The 27,018-nt window shown below is 40.8% G+C and overlaps 2 protein-coding genes across 9 annotated transcripts in view; one reads left to right on the forward strand and one right to left on the reverse strand.

Moving 5' to 3' along the window:
* dyrk2 (dual-specificity tyrosine-(Y)-phosphorylation regulated kinase 2) overlaps positions 1 to 5,738 on the reverse strand; it is a 30,298-nt gene extending 24,560 nt beyond the window's left edge. The window contains exon 1 of one of the 6 annotated variants that reach the window (XM_026146684.2): positions 5,522 to 5,738. In XM_026146684.2, coding sequence (XP_026002469.1) covers positions 5,522 to 5,561 — 40 coding nt within the window. In that variant the 5' untranslated portion in view covers positions 5,562 to 5,738. Of the gene's footprint in view, positions 1 to 4,962; positions 5,370 to 5,428; positions 5,460 to 5,521 lie in introns of those variants that run through there. The other 5 variants (XM_080291279.1, XM_080291281.1, XM_026146685.2 and 2 more) reach the window with 5 other exon arrangements.
* A 7,410-nt stretch (positions 5,739 to 13,148) lies between these two features.
* Positions 13,149 to 23,598, forward strand: LOC113009788 (F-box only protein 15-like). 3 transcript variants are annotated; one of them, XM_080291283.1, is made up of 11 exons: positions 13,149 to 13,163; positions 13,742 to 14,024; positions 14,112 to 14,177; positions 16,605 to 16,709; positions 17,124 to 17,345; positions 17,546 to 17,722; positions 20,082 to 20,205; positions 21,256 to 21,338; positions 21,518 to 21,663; positions 22,125 to 22,243; positions 23,079 to 23,598. In XM_080291283.1, the coding sequence occupies exons 2-11, from the start codon at positions 13,807 to 13,809 to the stop codon at positions 23,349 to 23,351; spliced, it is 1,533 nt and encodes a 510-aa protein (XP_080147409.1). In that variant the 5' UTR covers positions 13,149 to 13,163; positions 13,742 to 13,806; the 3' UTR covers positions 23,352 to 23,598. The 3 variants fall into 3 exon arrangements, with proteins under 3 accessions (XP_080147409.1, XP_026004115.1, XP_026004116.1); XM_026148330.2 differs by lacking the exon at positions 13,149 to 13,163 and having other exon boundaries at positions 13,681 to 14,024; XM_026148331.2 differs by lacking the exon at positions 13,149 to 13,163 and having other exon boundaries at positions 13,682 to 14,024; positions 14,115 to 14,177.
* Positions 23,599 to 27,018: the final 3,420 nt, after the last annotated feature.

Genomic DNA, 27,018 nt, shown 5'->3' on the forward strand with positions numbered 1-27,018 from the left:
TACTTTTCACTTCCCTTTCAGCAGCATCTTTTTATTTTAAAGCCACAAATTCTGCCACATTTTCACTGTTTGGACTTTGAAACCTGATTTCTGGGTAAAATCACCAAGAAAATTAATATCAGAAAATTCACAATTTCACCTATTTTTGCCCTTTAGAAGTCAAAACTAGTCACTTTATGGCACAGACACTCAGATACATGAAGATAAAGACAGGGAAACTGGGAAAACTCGTGTTAAGAAACAAGAATTAAGCAGTAGTGCATTCAAATGGAAAACAAGAACAAATCAGCCCGATGACATCCAAACCTTTCCATTTCAGAATCACTGTTAATTAGCAGCAGCTGGTAAAAACCCACATTAACGAGGTTTGTCGATCTATCTGCGAGAGTGATGATCAGCACTACTTGTAAACAAGCAGCTGTGATGTTTTCAAAGACAGAAACTCTCTGAATGTGGGTATTCTGATAACCAGGCACCATCTGCTTTGACACAGATAACCGAGACAGTTGCAAACTCCGCCCTCCTCTCAAAAGCACCTTTTAAAACCCCGTGTGCTGCTGGAGCAGAGCCAGTTTAACAGACATTTGTCAGCACGCAGCGTCAACACTACGACATCCACCCCATGCTTGTTGGTGTACAGTGAGAAACTGGGACACAGATCTGGAAACAGTGCATGAACTGGCACAAACTGCCAGCACACAGCAGGAAACAGACTCTGATTCAAGCAGCTAATGAACTGATTATAAAGCAGGTGGTTAGACGAGGATGAGGGATGAGCAGGGAAAGCTTGCTACAAGTCTGACAGTTTAAATGACAAAAACAGGACTGTGATCACAGAGTAATTATACTCTGTATCAGTCACTGTTTAAACTTCATTACTGACAGCACATCGCTGGCTTTGAGCAAATGACAGCAATAATATCAGAGCTATGTTACATCTGGCTGCCTGCCTCTGTTTACATCACTGTAACTGAATACAGCAATGTGCAATCAAACTCAACTGCAATGTCTTAGTTCCTAAAGATAGCATAATACATTGCAAAGCATATACTTCATGCTACTACACATAACACCCTTACATTATCCACAAGACAAGCTTCAAATAAATTTGGCACAACTGCCTGACATACACCTTGCTGTATATATGAGGCCTAAAAAGGTTAAATTACCTGTTATTTATTTCATGAAGCACGTGATATTTCTTTTAAATATGTTTATTGTAGAATTAGAGTGAAGATGAGTTAACACTAGGGCTGGGCCATATTATACCGTTCACGGTAATACCGGTATAATGTTAGGCAACGATAGGAAAATGAAATATCGCGATAGAATGGGAGTAAAACGCGCATGCGCAGTGCCTTTGTTTTCATACGCACATGGCCGATTGTTGAGTGAAACAGATGAACCAGAATTGGTTTGTAAAAATGGTGCAACTTCCGTGATGTGGAACTGGTTTGGTGTTTGTCCGTCAGATACACAACAAAGCACATTTTTTTGCAGAACATGCAAGCAGCCGTCGTTATTGTCGTATTTGTCGGACTAAGATGCTCTTAAATCTGGGAGTAATCTGGGTCCTAAACTCCGTATACTTCAGGTCAAACAACACTGCAGCATCACTTAGAGTTAAAAACTGTCTAAATTCTTTCATCTTTAATAAAATGATCAGCATTGCTGCTTTACCAGGTGTAACTATAAAGTTTAACTTCCAGGCATCCATGAAAACAAAAGTTATTACATTTAACGGAGTTAGAAGTTAGCAGGAAGCTAGCGGAAGTTAGCTCGCTAGTTTCGCTAGTTACCTAAGCATGATATAGCATGTTCTGACTCAGAGATTTCTGAAAAAAATCAAACGTACAGCTCTGCTATCACTTCCAACATAAATGAAGACAGGAAACTAAACAGCAGTGACGTTTGTAGGGTTACTGAAGTTGGGCTAGCTGGTATATAATGATGTGCTACGTGATCGCTAGCGACACAGCTATGTTAGCATAACATAAACAGTGAAGCTGGAGGACGAACACTAACACTTTTCCACTTATAAAAGTTAACGTGAAGGTTCTTCATGGTTAGAGACAAATGCAATCGCATGGCAGGATGCTGTAAACGGACCAAACTTCAGTCAGGAGAACAACTGAGATAATCCATCCACAATACGAGGTTAGTCATTAATATACTGCAACAACATGGGAATAGAACAGCTGCCAGAGAATTCAACATTAATGAATCAATGGTACAGAAGTGGAGGAAGCAAGAAGAATGAGTTTAATAAAGTTTGATTTATCTGACTGCTTTGTTTCGCTTAATGTGCCTTATAATCCCGTGCACCTTATGGTCCGAAAAATGCGTACTGCACACTGCAGTTTAATGTTGCAAAGCACCTCTTTTTAACTTCAGTGGATATTATACATGGTTCTGCTCAGGATATGTCAGCCCATTTCTACTGGAAATGCCTTTTGGTTAAACTTTCAGCAAGGAATTTGCATTTGCACTGTTACATTTTTATAAAGCTTTAATGTACATAAAAACCAGCTTCTTGTTTAAGTGAAAATAAATGGAAGGTTGTCTTTTTGCGCTAGTAATGTTGTGGAGTTGTATTTTGTCTCGCATCAATTATATCGTCGGTTATATCGTTATCGCAAATTTTCAAATATATATCGTGATAAATATTTTTGGCCATATCGCCCTGCTCTAGTTAACACAGTTTGAAATAAACTTGTGAAAAACAACTTAACAGTAACAATAGTTGGGTTGTTATGTAAAAACAAACAGAAACAGGCAGCACAACAAAACCTAGATATTATTACCAAAATGAGGTATATGCCAACACCAATCAAGGAAGTCAAAAGAACTACTACTACTGTGCCAAGTTAATAAGAGCAAATCTTGAAAACAAGAAATACTCGTTTCACCTTGCACAACACATCCCTACGTTATCCTCAGATGCCATAAGGACGTACATACATGCATGTGTATGTATACACATACATGTGTATATATAGCCTGTTTCAGTTTAAGCGTTGTTTTCAATAAATTGCATCCTCAAAAAAATGTTTTGTCTCACTCCCATTTCTTCTTGTTGAAGCTCTACTTGAAACCTTGTTAAGATCCAACAATGCAAAATACAAATCCCACCCAAGTGATCTTAAACTTTTGTCTGGGACTGTAGTTTGTGTATGTGATTCTACTCTTAAACAAGGGTTGTTTGAGACTGGTGTGACTGTTACTAATGCTCAAAAAATCCCACAAGGATTTTTTTGTTTTGTGCTACCAGTACGATAAAGAGTAAAAATAGTATGGTCCACAGTACACGACAGTAAACAACACAGTCAAAATAAAATTGCCACAGGTGACCAGTAAGGGCCTTATACTATGAGAGACTGCAGAAATTGTTCGATTTACAACACTGACAAAAAAAAACAAAACACGAAAAGTAAAAATGAAGTTAAAGGTGTAATTTTTACTTTAAAGGTAAACCTCCATTTACATTTTGTGTCGCACTTTTCAGCGTTTTAGCAGCTGGATGAAATTTGTACACAAGTCAATTCATTTCCACTGAAACTGTGACTGCAGCAATCACAAGTTTTTTGCACACTAGTCGGGGTCTTTTACCCTAGCAACAGGTGAGTTGCCAGGGGACCTACGTGACTGACTTTAGCGATCATTTTTCCAACGATTGCCATAAAAATCCACAAATTGCTCACAAAAATGATATTCATTTTCCACCTCACAACTGGGGTGATCGGGGACTTACTTGATCCCTTCCCTTAGTTATCACACATCTAGAATGGTGGATAAGTTAAGTCACATGGTTAGTGGTCAAGAGTCTCCAAAACCTCAATAAGCAAAACATAAAGCCTGTTTTCCAAAACCCAGTAACCCTGGTTATCACCTTGTCAACCAAGCTAGTTGCTGAATAGTTCCCTAGGTAACCCCTCCTGTGGCTACCATTAGCTTTTACATCCATGTGTGTATATTTAAGGCCCATTTTCACTAGCCAAGATTAGACTACCATTTTATATCACAGTGTGAATTGGTACCTCGCTAACCAGGCTAGCTAACAACTTCCTAGCTCAAATATAAACACATTTTCCATGAGCAAAAGTTAGAACTCCATTTAATATCATGATGCTAGCAAGCGCTAACATCAGCTAACAACTCATTAATATTTTTAAATGCCTTTTCAGCACCCTATTTAACAAGAAAGTAAATTGTACATATTATACATTTGCTCCAAAATAGGGTCACGTCCTTAAACAAACAAACAAACAAACAAACAAAAACAGCAACAAAGGTTTAAAGTAGTAGAGTATTAAAGTAGCTAACCAAGCTAACAATTTCCCAAGTCTGCCCCACATCCGGTTTCAAGAAAACATCTAAATGGGCCAAAGCTGTGGCTTCAAAACAGCAGACCAAAAACCAGCGGCTGTCTATATCCAACATGTCCAAAAGTCTATGAATACACCAGCCAAAAATAGCATCAGTGTAAATAAAGGAGTTTATGGCTAATAAAGCTTCAAAATAACCACTATGGCCAACCTTCAGGCTTCAAAACAACAGTCCACGCAGAAATGGATGGCTACGCCCTTTAATCTGTTTATACCATAAGTAATTTCTGCTGTGACTTCCTCACACTAACAGCATTAATGCAATGCTAATATACCAATCAGGCTCATCACGCAAAATGAAACTGCCTCCAACCATCAAAGTATTTATTGACATTAAGTGTATGATAAAAAAAAATAAAAATAAAACCAAGCACAATCGTCAAACCTCTGGAGAGAGAATTAATCTCGTATTAATGGTTCAAACACAGACGCCAGGAGTGTATGAAGAGCTTCCATGCTAGCACAAAGCCACTGAATCCTTATATGAATATAAAGGCAGAATATCAGCTGTAACGCTCAGCGTGAGGCTGTCAAGCTCCTTAAGATTTTAGGAAGTGATAGGAGGGGGAAACCATACCTTTAATGTGGAGCATACCAACTGACCTCTGACCGAAGATTTATTTCTGTCCGTGGAGCCGGAGGCCAAGAATTACCCGGCAACGGAAAACACGCAAAACACACAGAAACCAGCAAAGCTAACATCACACACAGGGCACCAGGAGAGCCAGGACACCGAGGAGTAGCACGGTGACAAAGGCAGCTTGACGGAGAGCAGAAGGAATAACCGAGCAAGAAGAGACTGTGGGAAAAGCTACTGCTGCTGTCACTTCTCATCTGTTTGCTAAAAATTAACCTGACGGACAGAGCTGATTTTCCTTCCTTCACTTCTCCCGCTGTCAGCCCAGCTAGCTCCCAGCTTTTATGCTTAATTTAAAGAGCAGAGACCGAAAAAGGCGAGCCTGGAGGGCTGCTCGTACTGGAGCCACTTAGCTAGCACAGTCCCCAGCCCTCCCCGCTCTGCTCCTCCGTGTCTCACTCACTACCTGCCGTTAAAGACAGCCAGAGAAACACTGGGGCATCTCCTCAACCGTGGCCCGGCTCAGGTGCCTTCTGTCGGATACAAAGGGTATGCTCACCCGTCGGAAGGACCGAGGTTACGGGCTTCTTGGTTAACATGGCGGCCGCTCCTCTCCTCTGGACTCAACTGTGCAGAACACCTCCTCTTCCTCCATTAGCCACCCCTCCTCTTCCTCCATTAGCCACCCCTCCTCTTCCTCCATTAGCCACCCCTCCTCTTCCTCTACCTACTCCTCCCACTTCTCCTCCTCTCGCTCCTTCAGACCCCGAGACAATTAGAGACGCATTAGTGCTTCCATCGCCTCATTTAAATATAAACAAACAAAAACAAATAATAAATTAATTTTGTTATTTATAATAGTTTACTGTTAAATCACCGATATATGTTACAGTAGTAGTAGCAATAAATGATGATGATAATAATAATAATAATAATAATAATAATAATAATAATAATAATAGTAATAATAACGGATTATATTAGATTTTCAAATGATAAATAGTACATTGGTGATGATGAATATTAAACACAGTAATTCATCATGTAAAAAACAAATAAAAATGTAAAAAGATAATGTAAAGAATAAAGAAATATATAAGAAATATAAAATGTGAAATAATATGAGATAATATTGAATATTTCTTCATTATATTCATTTTAAAACATTAATCTAATCTAATCTAATCTATTTTAATTTAATTTAACCTCCTAAACCACCCGAACTCTTCCACGGCATGCATTTTTAATTGACCTAATTTAGCTAATTTTTGTTTCTAAGAAAAATGAGAGCCACATATTAGGATATTCATTTAAAATTTCGATAGAACAGTAGTAGTATAATGTCCTCGTAAGCAATGTTCCCTCTAAGCTGCGTGGGTGAGCAATTGCGCACTGCTGACATGGTCTCTGCACAGAAAATCTGCGTTGGGCGCAAAAAATTAAAATTAATACTTTAACAATTCTGTTTTGCAGTGTTAGTCAGTAAGTGACTGGCTGCTCCCGTATGGGATTAGAACGATGCCACTTTATCCCATAGTCCAGCCAATTCACATTCATATATAGGCAGCTAATCAACGTCGTTGACAGGCTATGACAGCGTCCTTATGTGCCGACACTGTTTTAGCTAGCAAAGCAGCGTGGCTGATGTGGAGTGAAGCCACGTGGCTTCTGATGATGACAAGCCTAATGACAATGTGTACAACCAATGGAGATGTGAGCAGGACAGACCGAACAATTGACGGAAAAGTGTGGACTTTATACCAGTTTTTAAATTGTGTTGATAGGCCACATAAAACCAGAGTTATGATAAAAATATTTGCAATGTTTGGTTTTCTTCCTGAATACTATCGTTGTTTATATTTACTGCAGGAGAAACAAACGGCCTTTTATAAGTAAAACGCTCGAAAGCACTCTTCGCCTGTGAGCAAAAACAACGCCCAAAACCCCCACCCTTTCCTATTGGTCGAAAAATGTACCATGTTGACCAATCAAAAAATGATATGGCAACATGGCATTTGGTTGTTTAGGAAGGGGGGATGTTTTAGGAGTGACAGCGGTGTTTTGAGATGTGAGACATTTGCGACGTTTAGCGCAAATCTTGTGTAGTTAGTGTGTAGTGTAGCCACTGTTTTGTTGTGTGTGTCAGAACAATGAGGCGGCTGCTGAATGTTACAGGTGTTACAGGAGTGATACATCTCCTGTTGTCAGGCCTGCAGGTATCAGACTGTTCTCCTTCATCTCATAGTGGAGAGAAATTATTTTTGGGAGTTGCACAAATAATTTGTGTGGCATCAAATTTGATGCAGAACAGCTGATTGTTCTGTAAATAGTTTGAAATGTTTGTTTAAAAAAACGCCTTGGCTGCATTTTTAGGTAAACAGCTGCAAAAAACTTTGTTGTTTGCATAACTCAGTTACTTTTTTGAAGAAGTAACTATATAATTAATTGCCCAACATTGGTCATTGTTTACTGTATTTTGCAGACAGAGAGTTACAGGACTCTCTCCCAGACCACAGACTCATGCTCATAATACGAGGCAGAGCTTTTTTACTTCCAATAGTGTTAACATACTGCACAGGTCATGAACAACATTTATTTTAAATTTTCATTGTAAGTGGGCTAAAGCAGTTAATTAAAAGTAGTCTAACATAAATGTAAATGCTGTAATTTGATTATTCTAATAAACCATGTAACTTGGATGGATTTGATGCTGGCGTGACCACAGTGCACACATCTGCTGTTGCTCACAGTGGTCCACGGGATCGTTCAGGGAGTTTGTGTGTTCGCTCAGACACATGAAAAATTAGAGGGAACATTGCTCATAAGTGGATATCAGGCCCTTGTAGAGCAAAGTTGAGTATTTTGGTCTAAGTAACCCAAAATGTGATGTCCACATATGCAGTGTAGGGACTAACGCGTTACAGTAACTACGTTATTACTGTGGTAACGAGCACGGTAACTAGTTATTATGCCAAAATCAGGAACGCGTTAATCATTACTGGGATTTATATAGGGTCGTTATTCGTTACTTCTTGCGGTGGCTATCGCAGAGATTCCACAGAGGCCAGCAGGTGGATGAGGGAAAGGGGAGGTAGGAGGAGCAGAGACCCGAGGTGGCCGCAGGTCCGAGTGTCAGGTGAACTGAACTTCAGGTAAGAAGTTATGACCTGCAGTCTATCTGGGTCAGATATGAACCAAGTTGAGGTGGAGTTTATTTTCGTTATGCTGACTTTTTCGTACTAGCTAGCATGATGGAGTTTCTATACAGCTGGGTGGGTGCTATGATGTTACTGATGTTGAACTGCTGGTCATGATAGCGGTTTGGATATGTGGTGAGAGGGAAACATGAAGATGAAACCAGGAGATGTCCTTACTGAATCATCAGAGCTGAACAGGTGATGGAGAAACAGGTTTACCTTTTAGGTGACATGAATGAGTTGAAGGGAAGTTATGAGCTGTTTCTGAGAGACAAATAACCCCAGGATCATTTTTTAGGTAGCTGACAGCTGGTAACTGTGCAGGTGCGGATCTAGCAAAGTGTTGCCAGGGGGGCATGTAGGGCATTAACAGGGAGAGGGGGGCACAAAGAAATACTTTTCTTTCTTATTCTCATTTAAAATGTCTAGCTTTTAAAAAATAATTATCTGAATCTTACAACAAATGATTCATAGATTGATGCATATATACCATCAAAACAGTGTACATCACTGTCACAACAGTGTTTGTTTTCATTCAAAGGCTTTACGATTATTCCTGTAATGGTGGGCCGGTCTCTAGTCAAAATGCCCGGGACGATTTTTTGTCCCAGTCCAGCCCTGTATGCAGCTCATCTGCAGTCTGGTGTTACCTACATCTTCCTATTCGGAGGGCAGAATTTCCGAGTTCTGAGTACAATCGAAAGCACCACGACTGCAGTTTTCGTGTTGGATGTAAAAAGCGTACATGACGCTGTGACGTAGGCTAGAATCATGGCGGCGGTCAACGACGGTCTAGGCGTGGGATTTCTCTCATGGAAATATGGACATTATTTTTTCCTTTCTATTGGTAGGTGGCACAGTGCACTTGTGGCAAGTAAGCAAGCTAGAAGACTGGCAATCTTGCTGGGTATCCAATTACGGAAGCAACACATTAACAAGAGAATTCTGAGTAAAACCAAAGTTACTTTCCCTAGTAACTAGTTACTTTGAAAGTAGCGAGTAACTTGAAGTAACTGAGTTACTTTTGACAGAAGTAACTAGTAATGTAATTAAGTTACTAATTTAAAGTAACTTACCCAACACTGCACATATTTGGACGCCAGGTCCTAGGAGGTTAGCATAATACAAAATATGCACTGTTATGACTGTTATTTCGTCTTCTCATCATCATTATTATCATTAAAAAATATATATATGAACATTTATACTTTATGTATTATTTATATTTTAAAAAAGAAACAACTTGTGTCCATAACTATGTTTTGTTTGTTTGTTCATGTTTTTAATTGGTGTTTTTAGTATTATTTTTCATAAACACAATAAAAAAAATCTAAAGTCCTGGGAATTTGAGGGTTTGGTGCAGTATCTTAGCTGTTACGAGGCCTGTGCTCTTCTGGACAGAGACCTCTGATCCTATTTGGACTTTACCTTCCACATCTGCTCCAGTTGTTCCTTCTGCCCCTGGTACTTTCTCTCTCTCTCTCTCCGTGGCAACAATTTTTTTTCAGTGTATTATGAATACACGGAAGTGTATATGTATAAGTGTAATGTTCTCCTATTTGAAGTTGTGTATAATCCATATTATTGGTAGGTATAGCATATGAGATATATTGTTTATCATGGTATGCTACTTTCACTTTAAATGAGTGATCACTGTCTATGTTACACCTGCACAGTGAGCAGCAGTCTGCTACAGGTCTGTCATAAAAGACAGTGACAGAAATGCGCAATGTTACTCATGTAAACAGAACATTAGAAACAAATCTAAAAATAATCTTGGTCAGATTATGAGATAGTGGGCACAACCTTGTGCACAGCCACCATGTCTTTTACACAGAAGAAGAGAGACAGCCAGACTGAAAGATACTCTTTGTGGTCATCTTTTTTTTTTTTCATTTGGTTGTGCCTTTTTGGAGTCATTGTGTAGCTTGAGTCTATGCAACCAGTTTGTATCTATTCATGTACATTGATGTGCAGCTTTAATCAGAGGTTAAAAATAGATCAGTGAAAAAGAACAAGAACATCCTCGAAAGAGTGTCCTTTATCCTTAAGATGCAGATGGACTGCTGAGTCTTGTCCTGTGGACCCATAGTCAGTAGCATAAACTCAGCCACTTATAACATTGCTAAACACCTTGCTACCATCCTTGCTCCTCTCGTGGGGAAAACCCCACACCACATCAAGAACTCCACCGACTTCACCGACAAGGTCCAGAAACTTACCCTGGATCCAGATGAAACCATGGTGTCCTTTGATGTAGTCTCTCTCTTCACTTGCATACCCACCACGGAGGCTGTGGAGACTGTCAGAAAACGACTACAAGAAGACAGCTCCTTGGAGGACAGGACCAACTTCACACCCGATCAGATTTGCACACTGTTAGACCTCTGCCTCACCACTACATATTTCAAATACAACGAAGGCTTTTACAGACAAAAACATGGCTGTGCCATGGGCTCCCCCGTGTCACCTATTGTAGCCAACCTTTACATGGAAGAAGTGGAAAGGAAGGCTCTTGGCTCTTTCAAAGGAAGAGTACCCAGCCACTGGTACAGATATGTAGACGACACCTGGGTCCTTCACTGCGCACATTAACTCTGTGGATAAAAACATCAAGTTCACCAGGGAAGACACAAAGGACGACTGTTTGCCTTTCCTGGACTGCGCTGTGCACATTGAAGAGAATGGCAACCTCAACATCGAAGTTTACCGGAAGCCCACACACACGGACCAGTACCTCCTCTTTGACTCCCATCACCCTCTGGAACACAAACTTGGAGTAATTAGGACCCTACACCACCGGGCAGAACATGTTCCCTCTAAGCCTGAAGGAAAAAAGAAGGAACACACACATGTAAAGGAAGCACTCAAAACGTGCGGCTATCCTAAATGGGCGTTCTTAAAGTCAGCAAAGAGGCACAGAAAAGAAGATCAGACACCAGCGAGGGAGGATAAGAAGGACAGACGCAACAACATTGTCATCCCCTATGTAGCCGGTGTATCAGAAAAACTCAGGAGAGTTTTCTCCAAGCACGACATTTCAGACCCAGCAACACACAGACAAAAACTGGTTCACCCGAAAGACAAAACGCCAAAACACAAACAGAGAGGACAGATGGTTTGAAAGAGGAGTGAAAGAAGCCATCTATGTCCACTGTGAGCGACCATCTTTGAACAGAGGCGGGGGTTTACGACACCAACTCTCTGCCATCTATAATCCAGTTTTGAGATCCCTTCCCAGACGCCTTAACGCCCACTCACATCCTGGGCCATCTGATCTCAGGAATTCGCATGATAAGGTGGGGCCAGGTTTCACAATGAACTCACCCGAAACTCTGGCTGATTGGGACCCACACCCAGTTTCACACCTTGGCTCAGGCGATTAGAGGATCATCAGGGGTCCTTTTGTCCCTCTGTGGGGGGTTACTCCCACTAGGTTTATATCTGGGACTCTCCATCATTTGACCTTAGAACTGAAGAAGCTTCTCGGATGAGAGGTGAAACGTCTTCAAGCAACTTAAAGAAGTCCAGACGCTTTTCTTTGCAAGCTCCTTTGACAACAAGAACAGTGAACATTAATAAATGTGATGCCCATGTACTCACCAAGTAATTCTGACCAACTTGTTTTTCTTTGCTGTAAGTCCCAGAAAGCTGTCAGTGATGCTGAGGAGAGCGACGCTCTTCATCAGCCGCAGTCTTCCATATGAGGACATCATCACTTTACAGGCTGTGTGTGTTTATGAAGCTGCTTGGAGACCAAAAACATGTTTATGTGACCGACAAAGAGAGGTTTGTTGCTGCTGCTCCTGGGCAGTGTTGTGTAGATAATAAAGTTTGTTCAGTCACTACGTGAGTGTGTGTGTGCATGTGTGATCTCAGGTTTCATGGCTTTTACTTAAATTACACAGTGTAGCATGCTTGTGTAACACACAGACACACACACAATAGGTCAATTCAGCAGACTGGGACCACACCCAGAATATTCTCAACACCGACTTTACTAATTTTAACCAAGTCTTGCTAATCAGGTCATGATCCCAGACTACAGCTCATTCACCAAAAACAGCCTCCTACAGCAGAGCAGTATCAGTTACCATCAATGAACTGAGCAAAGATGTATCAGAGTGAACTTCCAGAAGAATCGTTTTAAAACACGTTTTTGAAGGAAAGTCAACACTGCTCAACATTAAAAATGGAATTGAATTTGGATCATTCAAAAATAACTGTCCAAATAAGTGCCCGTATTTGTTTCAAGATGGCTGTTGATTCATTGCGTCCAGGTGAAGTGGTTTGATCACATTGAAATGGATCTCCTGATTATCTGCTATACACTTCTAAAATAAATTAAATATGAATCCCTGAGTAATTTGACAAGATTTGCAATAACACAATAGAACTTGTACGGCTTTCTTGAGAATAGAGAATAGAGGTACTTGATTTATTTATTTTGTTTCACACGTGGTACAGCAGTAAAGAGAAATAAGAGAAAGAGTATTAAAAAGCATATCAGGGTGTCAAACTCCAGTCCTCGAGTGCCAGCGTCCTGAAACCTTTCCATCTGTCCCTGCTGCGACACACCTGAATAAAATTAGTAGGTCATTAGGAAGACTACAGAACTTGACTGCATGTTGAGGTGACATGCACTCCCTAATCCTACTCAAGTAAATTTAAATAAATGTAAGTGTTTGCAACAATGTACTTACAAATTACTTTTATTACTCCATGTTCATTCACTGATGAGCTGCTGTAACATGAATCAAATGGCTGAATTGTCACCTCAGCATGCAGTCAAGTTCAAAAGTCTTGCTAATGATTTACTAAATTTATTCAGGTGTGTTGCAGCAGGACCACATGTAAAGGTTTCAGGACACCGGCCCTTGGAGACTGGAGTTTGACACCGGTGGCATAGATATACAGGGACCCAAGTGAAGGATGCCATTGTTAGGGGTAGAACAAACTTATGGCTGTTAGAGCCACCTCTGTTGGGATAAAACATGTGCACAGGTAATGGTAAATGATTAAAAACGGTAGAATAATGCTAAATATTTAAGAAATGCTGCATGAATCTGTGGAGCTGCTCAGTAGTGATGGGCAGATGAAGCCCCATGAAGCACTGAAGCTTTTCATCCAATTGGTTCACCCCAACGCGAAGCTTCATGAAGCTTCATTTGCTCTAGCAGGACACCTACTGGACGTAAAAATAATAGCTGGCATGAATTTGAAGAGTGTGGCATTTTGCACACAGCCTGTAAATGTCAACAACAAAAGGAGTGTGTAAAACACCTATAGTGTAGTGATGGCAGTATACTGTGTATATTTATGCTGGCAGTATGGAAAATGATTATTTGCGGCAAAGTTCGAACCGCTTCATGAACCAGTCACGTGGTACAGCCGGGCAGCGAGGCTTCGGACGTCATCATTTTCAGCTCCTCCCATAAATGAAGCAAGCCTCGATACGCGCTTCGCGGAAACGCCCCCTCCATTACTCGACACACGCTCCGAAGCCTCGATACAGAACGTCCCATCACTACTGCTTAGCCAACGCGTGGCTGCCATCTAGTGGTAAGGCTCTTATTGTGAAGGTGAGAGCTGTCCGGAAGCCACGGCCTCATTGTGAACGCGGCCAACAGCTTCAAACGGATCCATCATGGCGGAGAAAGAGAGTGAAATTTCCCGCAGCTTTCCCCAGACTCAGAACAAGTGGAACCAGCCAGTTCTGGAGAGACTGCAGCAGGGTCGCGGAAGAGGACGGCCTGGTCCCGGACGGCCAGGTCCCAGGCGACCGAGCAGAAGACAGACCGGTGGCCGTAGGTGGCCGACTTCAGAGTCCCCAAACCAGAGGCAGTGTGGCGGGAACGAGCCCCGGTAAATACCCCCCCGTTAAGTTAATGTATTACTGAATTAAAATTTTGATTAAAAATGATTATGATTATTTTTCTCGTCATTTTTAAGTAGATGTCGAGAAGCACCGACAGACAACAAAAAAGCAGAATTTCCCAAAGTGAACTTGGTGGAAAGGTAAGCTAACCAGTGTTGGACAAGTTATTTTGAAAAAGTAGTTATATTTACTTTCATTTCACCTTTAGAAACTATTTATCTTGTCTTGTTTGGTATCGTTCTTTTCAGGACAAACGCACATATCTGAATTTACAGTTAGTTTTTCATTTTGACATACTGTATTAACACAATTTGGTCCAGTCAGACTAACACACAAAATCAGAATAGAGAAAATTTATTTTTACTGTAACAACCACAAACATGTTTTAAGAGTCAATAAGATGCCACAGAAATTATTTGAGTCACTCCAAAAAATAATTTCTGTCCACTATAAGATAGAGGAGCACTTGACAGCAGGTGGTGTATCATTCGTACTGTTTCCCACCTTGAGCCAGCGTTTACACCAGGGGTGGGCGATAAACAAACAAGAGAGACAGGACTTGCGTCAGAAAAGCCGATCAGCTCATCATTGATCAGTTTCATGATTGAAGTAGAAACAGGAGAGGGAGGGGAGAGAATGAGAGAAGACGAAGCAGCATAAAGACACAGAATAACTCCAGCTTTGTCTTTTTTCATTCTAGCTGAAGTCCGGGACAAACTGTATTCCTTTACTCAATATGAAACGCGTAATATTTTCTCTGAATACGAGACAATTCCATTTTTTACGGGACAGTTGGAAACTCTACTAACTAACCTTATGAATAAAATAAAGTTCGCACAACGAAAATAAACTCCACCTAAACTTGTTTTATATCTGACCCAGATAGTCTGCAGTCATAACTTCTTACCTGAAATTCAGTTCACCTGACACTGGGACCGGCGGGCGCCTCGGGTCTCTCCTCCTCCTGCCTCCCCTTTCCCTCATCCACCTGCTGGCCTCTGTGGAAGCTCCGCCATAGCCACCACCAAACAACTGAGTTATTTTTACACATCGACCAGCATCTGGCCAATCCACCACCTTTCAGTGTTTATACTGTTACAAAAAAAATAAAAAATCATCGGCCCATAAAAACGAAAAATCACCATCGGCCTGATGGCCAGTCCAGCTATGGTCGTGTCATCAGTTAACCCTTCGCGTGCCAGCTGTGTCACGTGTGCCTAGGGTTGCCGACCCCTGGTTTACGCTGTAATCTGTCTTGGTGGCTTTTTGGCAGCAACAGTGACGTTCAACAGTCACCTCATTGTTCTGACACACAAAACAAAATGATTGTCTTCACAACCCACTAACTACACACTCCGAAGATGCTAAGTGTCACAAATCTCTCACATCTCAAAACACACTCTCTCGCTTTCTTTGTCTTTTCCTTTTTTTTTTTTTTTTTGGTTGCAAGATTTCTTGCAAGCGCTTTTTTTAGAAAACAGTTTTTCCCTTTTTTTCAGTAGACATAACCATAATATTCAGGAAAAAACATCACAAATATTTTATTTTAATCATAACTCTTTTTTTTTTTTTTTTCCCAACACAATTTAAAAACTGGAATGTTGTTTAAAGTCCCCACTTTTAACACAAAAAGACACTCAGGGTTGTCTTGGGTTGACATAGCATCTTGTTGCTATGTCATCTTAAACTGGTCATGTGATTGGTTTGCCATGACTACTTTATTCCTCCTCAGCCAATCAGCAGCACTTGTGTGCTGCCAGGAAGCTGTCTTCAGCTCCTAGTTAGCTGAAGACAGCTTCAATAGTCTGTGTGTTGAAAAATAGTAACTCGTCTGCATCACATTTTCTTGTTAGTAACAGTAACTTCATTGTAAGTTGCTGTGGCGACCGTGGCTCAGGGGGTTGGGAAGCGTATCTGTAACCGGAAGGTCGCCGGTTCGATCCCTGGGCTCTCTGTCCTGGTCGTTGTGTCCTTGGGCAAGACACTTTACCCTACCGCCTACTGGTGTTGGCCAGAGGGGCCGATGGCGCGAAATGGCAGCCTCGCTTCTGTCAGTCTGCCCCAGGGCAGCTGTGGCTACAACCGTAGCTTGCCTCCACCAGTGTATGAATGCGAGAGTGAATGAATAGTGGCATTGTAAAGCGCTTTGGGTGCCTTGAAAAGCGCTATATAAATCCAATCCATTATTATTATTATTATTATTATTATTATTATTATTATTATTATTATAATAACAATAGAAATAGTAATTAGTTAAATTACTAGTTTCTGAAAAAAGTAACGCTGTTAGTAACGCCGCTACTGTTAATGCCGTTATTCCTATCACTGAAGTTAACATTGACTCTAATGGCAATAATGGAATCAATACTGTAGATATTTGGATCAATCTGCCCACTCCCAGGCCGCACAAAGCCCAGGATAACATAACTGAGGATATTTGGACTGTGAATCATGCAAAATCATGCACAGTAGGGCTCCTTTAAAAGGTACAAGTAAATTTTTGCGACCGGCACAAAAATCCTAAATTTCTGTGGCCTCACCGTGTTTTCTGCTCATCTTTTCTCCAGGATGCCGTCTGAGATTCTGCACAAGATTCTGTCGTACCTGGACGTGTCCTCGCTGTTCTGCATCAGCCACGTCAGCAAGCTCTTCTACCAGCTCACCAATGACGAGTAAGACGAAGCACACCTGCACAGCCTTGCATCAGATGGGCTCAGCAGTATATCCTGAATTTTACGCGCCCGGATTTCCAGCAGTGCCTGCATCTCAGTTTAGTTTTCATTAAATGTGGACTGTGTTAAATATGCAGGGCTCTATGAAGCAGCTGAAAGTGCTTAATACTTTTTAAAAATGTAAATGCAACAAACAGACCTGTGATTGTTTTCTGTCCTAAAAAATTGGGAGGACGTTTTAAATTCACAACATCAAAACCTGCCGAGCTGCAACATGAACACAGCCTAGAAACACTTGGAGTAATACACCCTTGCAGCCAGCAGGTGGAAGGATTCATCTACCCACCAGGTGGTGAGATTAGAAGCTCCTGCACAAACAGCAGAAACATGCAAAAGAAACATTTTTCTCTCCAGCGTCTTGTGGTACAGGATCTACATGTCAGAGTTTGGGTGGAAGCCAAAAGCGGCGGGCAACGTGGCGGTGAAGATGGAGCCAGCGGAGGATCGATCGACGAGCTGCTGGAAGTGGATGTACCTCAGGATGATAACTGGGCGAGAGATGAACAAGTGGAGAGGAGAGCTGAGAGACATCGGCCCATTCACCGGCCTGCCCCAGCAGACTGAGTGGGTGCTCAGGTACAAGCCGCTACCTCTTCAGGTTATTCCAAAAGTGTTTCTGTTTCTTTATTTCAGGCTCGATTAGTCGGTTTCATGAGTTTGTGACCCATAACTGGATAAATGGTTGTTTAAGTCACTAAAATGGTTCCTGGTTGAACTCCGGGGCGGCCCGTGTTTCCTGTATGTGTAATAAAGATTTATTCACTGGATTTTTGCAGGAACCTGAATGTGAGCTGGGAGCTGATGCTGCACACTCACTGGGGTCAGGTGGTCGTGCTGGAGCAGACCCGAGGGCACTACTTCGAGTCCTCCATGATTGTCCACTGGAGCGGAGGCCGCCTTCCATCCTACCAAGACATCAACAGCATCCAGCTCTACGGAGTCAGGAAGGAGAAGTAAGACGGCCACAGAGCTGTATCTCTGTGTTATTCTCTATATTTAAGAATAATAATAAGACAAAACTGGAACCCAGGGCCGCTTTATACAAAAAGTCAAAGGTGTCAGTGAGCAGGCAGCATTCAAGAGCACTGAAGGCTGTCTCTGAAAGACTGCAGTCTGAGGGTTGAATAGTAAGTTTTTATCTGTGGAAGGTAGAATCTGAGATGGGATGTAAGAGAAGATCAGATAAATCCTGGGAGGCAAGAGCATGGAGGGATTTATAGGTGAGGAGAAGGATTTTAACCCTTTAAGACCTACCATAGAACCAAGTCCGCCAGAGCTTATATTATATTTTTACATGCTGTGGAGCCATTTCTGGGAGCATTTCAAGTTGCTATACATCAATACAACCATTATAGCCCAATTTTTAATAATATGTATGCATTAAGTCCATAGTAACTACATAAATTGCAAAAAAAGTGCAATAAACTACAAAAAATGTGAAAATTGTTGTTTTGTGTTTTTTAAACACATTTTCTACTCTAAATTTAAGAGGTTTATCCCTCAAAATTTTAAATACAAAAAAGTTGCAAAAAATAGTTTACAACAGGAAACTTATTTTGAGTGCTTTCATAGTTTTATTTTTGAGATACACCAATTTTTATATACTGCAGAAAAAACAAAAACCAATCCTATAATGCAAATTTGCAGAGAAAACAGCATGTGCATAAAAATAAAATATTTAAAGCAGTGCAATTCGAGTTCTAAGCATCCTAGAAACTATTCAGAAAAGCATAAAGTCAAACATGACTTTTAAAAACACCAGTAAAGGCTTATAAGGCCTACAAGTAAAAAACTACATTTTCCACGAAAATGACATCACTTCCGGTTTCGGGGAGGTAATGGCGGACATGCGATAGTTCGCACTGACGTCTATTTCAATGGAGGAAGTGTTCTGAACAGCTAATCGGATCAGCAAAGCCCGTTTCTGGAATATTATGTTTTTGTTCCTGCAAGCGCTTTTTATGCAATTTTTGCAAAGCTTTATGTGGAAGGAAACCGTGGCCTAGCACAAGCTGATGGCATAAGATGTAAGTACAACTCATCTGGTTTCATATGCAAAAAAAATTATTGCGCTAGCTTACGTGGTTCCGGTTCTACCGGGATTTAAAAATTGTTACGCAAAACGGAGCGTGCCTGCTCCGACCGGCTTTAAAGGGTTAAAGGAAATTTGGGAGTTTAATGACAGTAGGGCTGCCACAAACGATTATTGTGATAGTCAACTAATCAGATCATGCATCCATTGGACTTAAAACGTACAGCTCATTGCACCAGCATGCATCTGCTGTTATAACTATCATTAGCTTACAGCTTTAGGTGTTTAAGGTATGTGCTAACTTAAAAAAAAAAAGACAATATGATCGTTTATTAAACTTTTAATGAATTTTGCAGATTGTCTCGGTAGAGTTTTAAAGTCAGCCGTCTGCTTCTTGCCCCCTCAAATATAACAGGACACCGGAGTAAATTCGCTACCATCTCACACTTCTGTTTAATCTGTGTTCTGTTTGATTCAGCTATGTGAAAACTATAACTTTATTCTCACCAGACCAATTTACTCAGGAACAAATAAAACACTGGAAAAAAAAGCCATACAATAACATTTTTGTGACTTGTATATCATGTTTAACCTGAGTAGTGAAAGACCGCGGGGGGTTTGAAAACGATGTGCCGGGAGTCCGCTGTTCTCGTCAGCGAAGGCATGTAAGACCTCAAAGCAAAGTCCTGAGCTAAGTGCAGCATGTGGAGGGCTTTGATAGGCAGAGCACTCCAGGCTGGAGGTGATGAAGGTGTGATTGAGGGTTTCGTGCCTGAGAGGACGAGCAGAGTCTGGAGATGCTCTGTAGTTGCTAGCAGGAAGTTCTAGACATGGATTTAATGAGGTTCAGACAAACAGGGTTGTGGACCTCTGGTGATGGTTAGATGGAGTATCCACCCATATTAAGGAGCAGATCGACCATGTTCCAGAGTAACGACGCACCATCATTGACCTTTAAAACTGCAACAGTGAGCTGACGTCGTCAACTGATCACAAAAAGTGAAAACTGATACTAAACACCTTCATGGAAAGAATGCTCTGTTAATGTTAAATGCTTTTACTTTTATTTAACTGACTTCATTTTATTTTTTGTGTGTGTGTGTGTGTGTGTGTGTGTGTGTGTGTGTGTGTGTGTGTGTGTGTGTGTAAAAATATCTGGTAGTATGAAGCCCTCACTCTGGGCCTTTAATACTTTTATGTCATTTATCAAATTCATTCATCCTTTTGAATTCTGTCAGTAATTAAATTTGATGGTCAGGTGTGCTCTCCTCCTCCTCCAGGCTGGCCTGGCGCTCTCTGATTTTAAACCTGGATATGAGGACCCATCCGTATGAGCTCACTGGCAAAGACGGACAGATCAGGCTTGCGTGTCTGTCGCCGGGAGTCGTCATCGGCTTCTGGAGGGTAAATATTTAACAAAACTCTTTAAAGGAACCAAAACGTTTCTGTGGCTCTGGAGTTTTAAATGCAGGTGTTGTAAGTTTAGATGCACATTTTATAATCTGTTTAACATCTCATGTTTATCTGCTGATTATTAAATTACTTTTAAATCAAGGTGGGAATTTAACGTGTCAATTGCAATTAATTTGAAGAAAGGCGTTTTCCAGTTAGGTCCTTTCGAGACGTCAGTCTTTATTCAGTGGCTGATGAGCTGCAACACATCTCAGCTGCGGCTTATGAGGCAGACCTGAAACACAGGAGAAAAAGCTCTCACATGGGGAGAGCCTCTAGAGGTCAGCGACCCTAACAGTCACATAGTAACAAATAGGAGAACTGCACTGAGCTCTGCGAATGTGAACAGTCTAGTTTGTCTAAGTTGACAGTAATTGGCTGAGAGAAGGACCGTAAATGAGAATGGAGGTATTGTGAGTCCAATGGGGTTTTGTTGGTTGTTTTTGGTTTTTTTTCCACTGAAATGGTCGATGATCACACCGTTTTAACCTAATGTACAAAATAAAGTTGGCTAAGGTTACTCGGAGTTCAAAGGTGAAGCTGGTCAAATACCCTTTTGTTTCTGCGTTTTTTCTTTTTCTTTTTTTTTTCTTTTTTTTTTTTTATTAAGAAGAAAAACTGCACTTTATGTTGAAATTTTTATTATTTAAAGACAATACCATTTTGAAAATGTACTTAAAGTATTTAAAATAAGTCTGCTTAATTTTGGCTAGGGATGTTATATTTTTTTCTGTTTTGCATTGAAATGCAGTTTTTCTTATGTGATGAAATGTGATTGTTCAAGATTAATTACTTAATTATAAAGAGTCCCACCCCTAGTTTTAATTCCTGAGTGAATTTCTGTGCGTTTTTAAATGCAGTTTTTCCTGTTAGTGTTCCTAAAATAACAGAACATCTTTAAGTAGTTCTTCTGCAGTGAAGCCTCTAATTCTGTAACGTTAACTTGTATGTTTTTATTAGAATAAAATGAATTATAAAAGTAAAAGAAGATTCTGTGTGTAGGGTCGGGGCAACATAGCCTTCATCATGATCAACCTGCACTTCCACAAGCTGGTGGAGAAGATTCTGCTGGGATCTCCAGTCTGGTAAGTTTAAGGAAGTGGTCCTGCTTTAAAACAGAGGCCAGCATCAGTAGCCTGGCTTTCCTGTGATGCCAAATAATATTAACAATAAATGGGCCGGATTTGTACGTCTGTCATCAGTTTAAGAGAAACTTTGTTTAATATTCAGTTTTGTGTTAATGCTCATTTGTCCCTTCCTGCAGCCCATATTCCGAACCTTTGGACCCGCCCCCCGTGGACGACCGTGACCCTAAATTTGGTCTCCACGGCTACACTCTGCACTTCGTCCTGCACAATACCAGGACCCAGATCATGTCGGGACACTTTTGCCAGCTCTCCTGCAGCACAAGTAATCACGGAGTAATGAGATTACATTCCCTGTTAAGCAGGGAGTCTTTCACAAAAGAGCAGATGTAACTTTTTGTTTGTTTGTTTGTTTTTTTTAATTTAAAACGAGCCAAGAAACTGCACTTTAGACTCTGATCTTAGGATTTACACTCATTTCTGTTTCCTTACATTTGTGCTGCGTTGAGTTATACATTGACTTGTTCTTATAATGTCAGGTAAAGACTAGGGGTGGGCGCCATGTTGTCTGTCGAGGGTTGTTGTTGTGTTTTTTGTTTTTTTTTTGTTTGTTTTTTTTAACAGCTGTTTTTCCACCGTATGTAACGACATCGGTAACTTCCATCCTGTCACATGGAGCGCGGATGGTCACACTTGGTGGATTCACATTATGGAAACTCTACAATCAACAAACTGAGGAGTAAGTGAAAAATTTTAAATCACCAACACTCTCTGGCCTGTGGTCAGTTCAACAGGGACTTGCTGAAATGAAGGTCATCAGCAGGACTAATGTGTCCCAGCACCGATCACTGTCTGGAAGCATCCGTGTGCCCTGGAAGTGGGAGAAGCTGGAAGGCTCGGTAGAGGTACAGCCGTCTGACACACATGATTCAGAGATTTATAGTGCTGTGCAGAGGTCTCAAGCTACCTCTCAACAAGGTGACATAGGATTTTGAAATGCCAGTGTGTATTTTTTATTTATTTATTTTTTAAGGCTTTATCTTCCATTTGTCCAGTTTGCTCTTTATTTTATTTATTTTTTTATTTTTTTAGAGACTCACTGCAAATCATGCTGAAAGACATTTTTTTTGGCTAACAGCTCTCTGGGAATCACCTTGGTGCAAAAATACAGTTTTATGTCAGTTTGTGTTGTGTGTTTGGCTAAAATGGTTTCCTTGCTGAGTTGGATGTAGACACAGTACAGCTTCATCCTGTGAGCTTGAATGATTCACAGGTCGGTGTGAATTGCCCTAACAACGGAAAAACCTTATAACGCCAAATTGCAAAGAAATGAGGGTTGGCTCAAGACTTCTGCACAGTACAGACAAAGAAACCAAATGTTTGAACTCGTGCAGACGTGTTTTACACATGTGATGTCTGAGTTTAAGCTGCAGTTAAAGTGTGGTGTTGCGTGTGTTAACGTCGTTGTGTAAGATAAGATAAGATAAGATAACCTTTATTAGTCCCACACGTGGGAAATTTGTTTTGTCACAGCAGGAAGTGGACAGTGCAAAAGTTATGAGGCAAAAATTAGAATACAATAAGAATAAATACAGTACACAGCTGTACAGAATAGAATAAAATAATATACTATATACAGTAGAATAAAATAAATATACAATAAGATAAAAATAGAATACAAATGTGTGATAGGTGGTGTGATGTTAGTGTGAATAACTTGGCGCGCCGTGACGTCTTCAGAACTGCTGCGTCATGACGTTGACCCTGCTGGACGAGTTCCAGAAACCCTTCTGGTGCGTCAGCACCCCGGTTACCATCTCCGTGGTGAAGAAGTCGCAGTCGTTGGGCTACAGCGGCACCAACTTCCTGATGGTGTACCGCAGCTCTGAGGGGCAGGTGAAGATGAAACTGGTCCGGCTGAAAGAGCAGCAGCAGTTCTTCCTCGTCGGCCTCACGCTCTACGTCTCCATCCTCAAAGTCAACGCTCACTTCAGCACCAAGTACAAAAGCTGAACTGGTCCAGTTTCACATGTTTGTCTGTTTTGAATTAAAAGATAAAAGTTTTTTATTTTAATTTCAGAGAAGAGATTCTGGTGTTAATTTTATTCATTGAGACTGTGTGAGTGCTTTTGTTCTGGCCTATGGTTTGACGCACAGTCATGTGACAGGATCTCATGTGTAGAATAAACTGCACATTTATTTCATTGGAATTGTGTTTTTTGAGAAGCACTTTGCAGATTAAATATAATTTACATTAAAACCTGTTGTTTGTCCCTTTATTTTATCCTAAATGACTGAAACTGGGAATTATGGATCCCAGTCAGTGGGAGAAAAGCATGGGGGGGGGGGGAAACTCTGGACTGAGGACAGGTCGAGTTCAGCCAGATAATCCAGAGGTCATGTCTGAATCAGTCCAGCTCATCTTCCTTTTGCTTCAGACTTCTTTAAGAGCAATAGACTCAAAGGTTTAGCCAGTAAAGCCAGTCAGTTGGATGTATGAGTGTAAATGTGTGAAGAACTCGCTAAAGATCCATACAAAAAGCTGGAGCTTCAGATGTGACATGCTCTCTGACCTCCACGTCTTCATCATTGACTGATTCTCATTGAAGGCTTCCCTCATCTTTGGGGAAGTGCAGTCAATCTGATCTTTATTTCCTCCCTCAGAGGTCAAAGGGTTGGTGTCAGCTGCATTTAAAGAACTACAAAAGGCTCTTTCTGGTTTCACGGTCAGGCATGAGGCTTTCTATGCTTTAGCGTCAGCAGGTGCTCCTATCACATCTTCCTGCTTCCTCAGTTTAATGATCTTAGGAGGCAGAATGGAGTGTGCGGACAAACCCTCAGACTGAGGTCTGCAGTTCAAATAATTTGATGAAGCATGGCGTCTGTACGCCTCAGCAGCCCATCTGTGCAGCAGAGTTAACAGAAGGCTGACGAATTATTAATATTTTTAGTTTGATTCGCTCTTCAGTTCCTGATCTTACATGAGAGAAGAAAACTGAAGGAATAAGGGCGTACAACACAACTGCAGCAACTTAAAAGTCAAAATTGACTTTAAAAGAAAATTCAACAAAATAAGAAAAGGGGTTTCCAGTTACATGTTTGGATAAATTTCCTGCAGACGTCTGAATTGAACTTTAGTCACACAACTCGCACATGCTGTTACTGGACAAAAGGTGGCGCTGTTCTTAAACCACAGCTCAGCTGGGTTTTTAAACTGTCACACAATCCATGTAGATGTGTAAGAATAGAAAACTGGCTGTGTCAATTTAACAAGTTCAGAGTGTGAAACTTACAGTTTTCTATTTTCTCATTTTTAATGTAAATGCTTTTATTTTCGCAAAACTGAAGTTTTTATTTAATTAAAATATTTTTTTGCATCTCGTTTTGGTTAATGATAACTAGCCTGGTGTTAAACAACAAGCTGGGCTTAAACAATGAATACAGGACAGGAAGTGACTCATATGCATCATTAAATTATTTTTTGGTGAGCAACACTCGATGGTGTTAAATGGAGACCGCTTCGTTTTTGTTGGCAGACGTGAACTTAAAACATCGAAGCAGAAGTTGTAAAAACTCTTTGTGGACAGAGAGAGATGGAGGAGCTGTGAGACTTCACTTATAAACAAACGCTGCTCCAGAGCCCGTTTGTGTACACGAGAGAAAATAATGTACTAAAGCTGAGCTCTGTTTCACTGGCTGCTCAAAATACAGTTTCAGAGACAAGGTTTACCCGTCAAATAAACAAAAATCTCCCTGCATCACTCGATGCTCGTGCTGCAGTCTGCAGCTTGTTTTTCAGAGAGAAACAAAGCTGGAAGAGGCTAAAAAGTAAAAATGTTTCTGAGCTATCACGTGTAATTTAGAGAGTAGCTCTTTATGCAGGGGAAAGTTTAGAAGAATGATTTGTCACATCCACACAGACTCTGTGCAGGTCCAGCAAACTGCAGCACTCTTCATGGATGTTTTCTCTCACAGGTGATGTGTTTGTTCAAGATGATGAGATATAGATACAACTCATCCAGAAAGTGTTTACAGAGCTTCAGTTTTTCTACATTTTGTTGTATTTAAACCGTATTTTTTATGTTTTATTTTTAATAAAAAGGACGCTCACGCAGACTTTTTTCCGTGTTGTCATTTTGGAGTATTGTCTGGAAAATATTGAGGTGAAATACGGCAAAATGTGGAACAACTGAAGCGCTGTGAGTAGTAGTGAAGGGAAACAGCCATGAAGAGTGCTGCAGTTTGTTAGACCTGATTTCTGTCCCATCACTGAAGTCTGCAGAGTTTTCAGACCTAACACAGAGCAGAGCACACACATGGTCAGTCTTAACGTTCAGCTGTTGTTTTAATGCAACATGAAGTCATTAAAAACATTCAGTGTTTGTTCATTTATGTTTACAACCTCTACTTTTTCAACCTTTTGTAAATACTTGAATCAGGACAAGTGAACTCTGTGTGTTTTCTGGGACTGAGTAGATTTTTAAAGTGACCTTTGAGTGACTCAAAAGTATCTGTAGGATTATTTTGTGTCTGTGTTACAGCCCTAGCAAGGCCTCCTCCTGAAGGTGCCTGTGTGGGCGTGTCCTACAATCTCTTCTGCCTGAGGTGCCACCTTTCTCTTTTACACAGCTGACTCACATCAGTAATTAAAGGTATTTAAGCCCAGGGAAAGGTGAGCTCTGGGCCAGAGTGCCATGTTAGTGGTTGCAGCTGGTGAGCTGTGTTTTTGCTGTTTACTGCTAGTGAGCTGCGTTTGGTGATTGTTTAGTCCTGCCAGTGTTTGGTGACTAAACTCTTTTTTTTTGACTTACTCTTCAGTTTATTGACCAACGCCTGAGTTTTGTTTTGTTTCTTTAAATGGTGATAGCGGCTTGACCGTCTCTTTTAGTTAGTATTTGATAGAAACTTTAATAAAACTCTTTAACCAGTTTGCCTCTGTCTCCTTTTTCTAACCTGGACACTTTTTGTTACTTCCCCTTCATCGCCTGGACCCTTTTAGGGGAACGTAACATCTGCACTAAATCATTGTGTGTGTTTATTAATAAGCTTAAAAAGTTTGGTGTTGTCTTCTATCTAAGGGCTGCGTGATTCCTTCTTGACAAGCAGAAATGTGAAAAACCTTCAGCTTTTATAGGCTCGAATAAAAACTTTAGATTTAAAATCAGCTTTAAAATCATCTCAGCTCTTTTTGAGAAATTTTCATCGGTGTCGTCCTGCTTCAGAACTACTAGAACGTCTTCAGCTCATCACGTGTCATTTCCTTCAGAGTGTTTGAAAGAAATAGTTTGTAATTTAATTTTCACATTAGTTAAAGTTTACAAGAAAATCCCAAAAGGTTGATTCTGTCCATATGGATGTAGCACAAGTCCATTAATCAAAGACTACTGATCAATGGCTATGAGTACCATTCACACAGTTGGGGAATGGCTGCAATCGCTTCATTGTAAGGTGGCGAAAGATGTACCAGAAGTCATGGCAGAGCCTCCGCCATGTTTAACACATGGCTGCAGACACTCACTGTTGGACCTCCCTCCTGGCCTCCTCCATACATACTGACAATAATGTGAGTCAAAAATTTCAAATATGTTTTCATGACTCCATCAGACCTACTGCCACTGATTTTCAGTCCAGTTCATATATAATTCAGCGAACCTCAGGTCAGAGTGAAGCGGCTTAAACA

This window comes from Astatotilapia calliptera, chromosome 17 (genome assembly GCF_964374335.1).
Source record: "Astatotilapia calliptera chromosome 17, fAstCal68.1, whole genome shotgun sequence".
In the NCBI taxonomy this organism is placed as follows: domain Eukaryota; kingdom Metazoa; phylum Chordata; class Actinopteri; order Cichliformes; family Cichlidae; genus Astatotilapia; species Astatotilapia calliptera.

Bases quoted from the DNA above. Each gene is read 5' to 3' on its own strand.
- LOC113009788 (XM_080291283.1), top strand. From the start codon at position 13,807: ATGGCGGAGAAAGAGAGTGAAATTTCCCGCAGCTTTCCCCAGACTCAG. The intron at 14,178-16,604 runs GTAAGCTAACCA...TCTTTTCTCCAG, and splicing joins AAAGTGAACTTGGTGGAAAG to GATGCCGTCTGAGATTCTGC. The intron at 17,723-20,081 runs GTAAGACGGCCA...CTCCTCCTCCAG, and splicing joins TACGGAGTCAGGAAGGAGAA to GCTGGCCTGGCGCTCTCTGA.